General features: G+C 38.8%; 1 protein-coding gene across 1 annotated transcript; it reads right to left on the bottom strand.

Moving 5' to 3' along the window:
* Positions 1–243: 243 nt before the first annotated feature.
* On the bottom strand, positions 244–873 carry LOC117621753. The gene has a single exon (XM_034352305.1). It carries the CDS (start codon positions 871–873, stop codon positions 244–246), a length of 630 nt encoding a protein of 209 aa, XP_034208196.1.
* Between the last annotated feature and the right edge of the window lie 591 nt (positions 874–1,464).

Raw genomic sequence — 1,464 nt, 5'->3', positions numbered from 1 at the left:
TTGGCTGATGGGCGTGTATTTGAAGAAGGGAAGCCCCCACGTGAGTTTTGAGAATAATGGCATTGAGAACTACGTTGTTGTTGTGAGGATTGTCCTTGCTGGAAGGATTTTCCTTGCTTGGGGGCCCATATTCCATTCTTGTAATTGCATCTTTCCTCTGTGTGACCTTTTGTGTCGCAAAATTTACAATAGTATTTCAGCTTTTGACAGGTGGCAATTGAATGCCCTTCTTGATCGCAATGCTCACACTTCTTTTTGCTTGGAATCATTGGAAAAATTGTTTTGGCGGCTTTGGATTGCAGCAGCGAGGGAGAAATTTTCAGTTGTACTTGAGGTCATTTGTCGTTGAGTCTCGTCTTGAATGACGAGTGAATAGGCTTGACGAATGTTGGGCAATGGTGTCATCATGAGAATATTGGCGCGAACATTATTAAAGGTGTCGCTCAAGCCCATGAGAAATTGCATCATTTGATCTTCTTCTTTTCTTTCTCGATGTGTCTTTTCCTCGTTACACGTGAGGGGAGGTCGATATGCCTCCAACTCATCCCAAAGGTCTTTGAGTTTTGAGAAATAAACTTGGACTCTCATGGTGCCTTGTGAAAGAGATGCAATGGATTTTTGAATCTGGTATACTGTTGGTGCATTCTTTTGTGAAAATTGATCTTTAAAATCCTTCCATACTTGGTGTGCAATTTTTGCATGAATGACTCCTTTGGTGAGACCGGGCTCTACAGAGTGTGAAAGCCATGTCAGAACCATACTGTTGCATTGATTCCAAAGAGCGTACTCTTTTGGCTGTTCTTTTTCTGAAGGACGTTGAATGGATCCATCGACGAATCCTAACTTGTTCTTGGCTACGAGGGCATGAATCATTGATTGACTCCATGATGAATAATTGGCACCGTTTAATTTTTCTGGAACGAGCATATGGCCAGGATGATCTGAATGATGAAAAAAATATGGATTTGATGAATCCATACTGGAGTTGGAGTTGGAATTGGAATGATTGTTTGTATTTTGTGTTTTTGGTTGTACGACTGATGGTTCATCGCTTGCCATGGAGGCGGTGTTTGAAAGTCTGCTAGGGTTTGGAGAGGACTAGAGAATTAGGCACCAAGATGCTCTGATACCATCTTAAGAAAATAAACAAGATAATATTTTGCTGAATACTTTGTTATGTTTTAACAAGCAATTCGTACAAGGTATATATACAGGAGTGAAGCTCCATCATGTTAGCCTTCTAAGGCTAAATAATCGTGATCCACTATCTGTGGGATTCTACTAATCTATTCTAGGAAACTAGATATATTACAATATTATATTACAATATAATTCCCAGTAATAGCAAATAGCAAATAATGTTAGAAACCAACATAAAATTAGTTTTAAAGTTTCAAAGAGTGAGTAATAGCTGCAAATTACAAACAACAATAATGAAAAGAAATACAGGAGGAAAATAACCGA

This window comes from Prunus dulcis, chromosome 3, assembly GCF_902201215.1.
Source record: "Prunus dulcis chromosome 3, ALMONDv2, whole genome shotgun sequence".
Taxonomy (NCBI): Eukaryota; Viridiplantae; Streptophyta; class Magnoliopsida; order Rosales; family Rosaceae; genus Prunus; species Prunus dulcis.
This window is presented reverse-complemented; position numbering and strand designations above follow the sequence as displayed.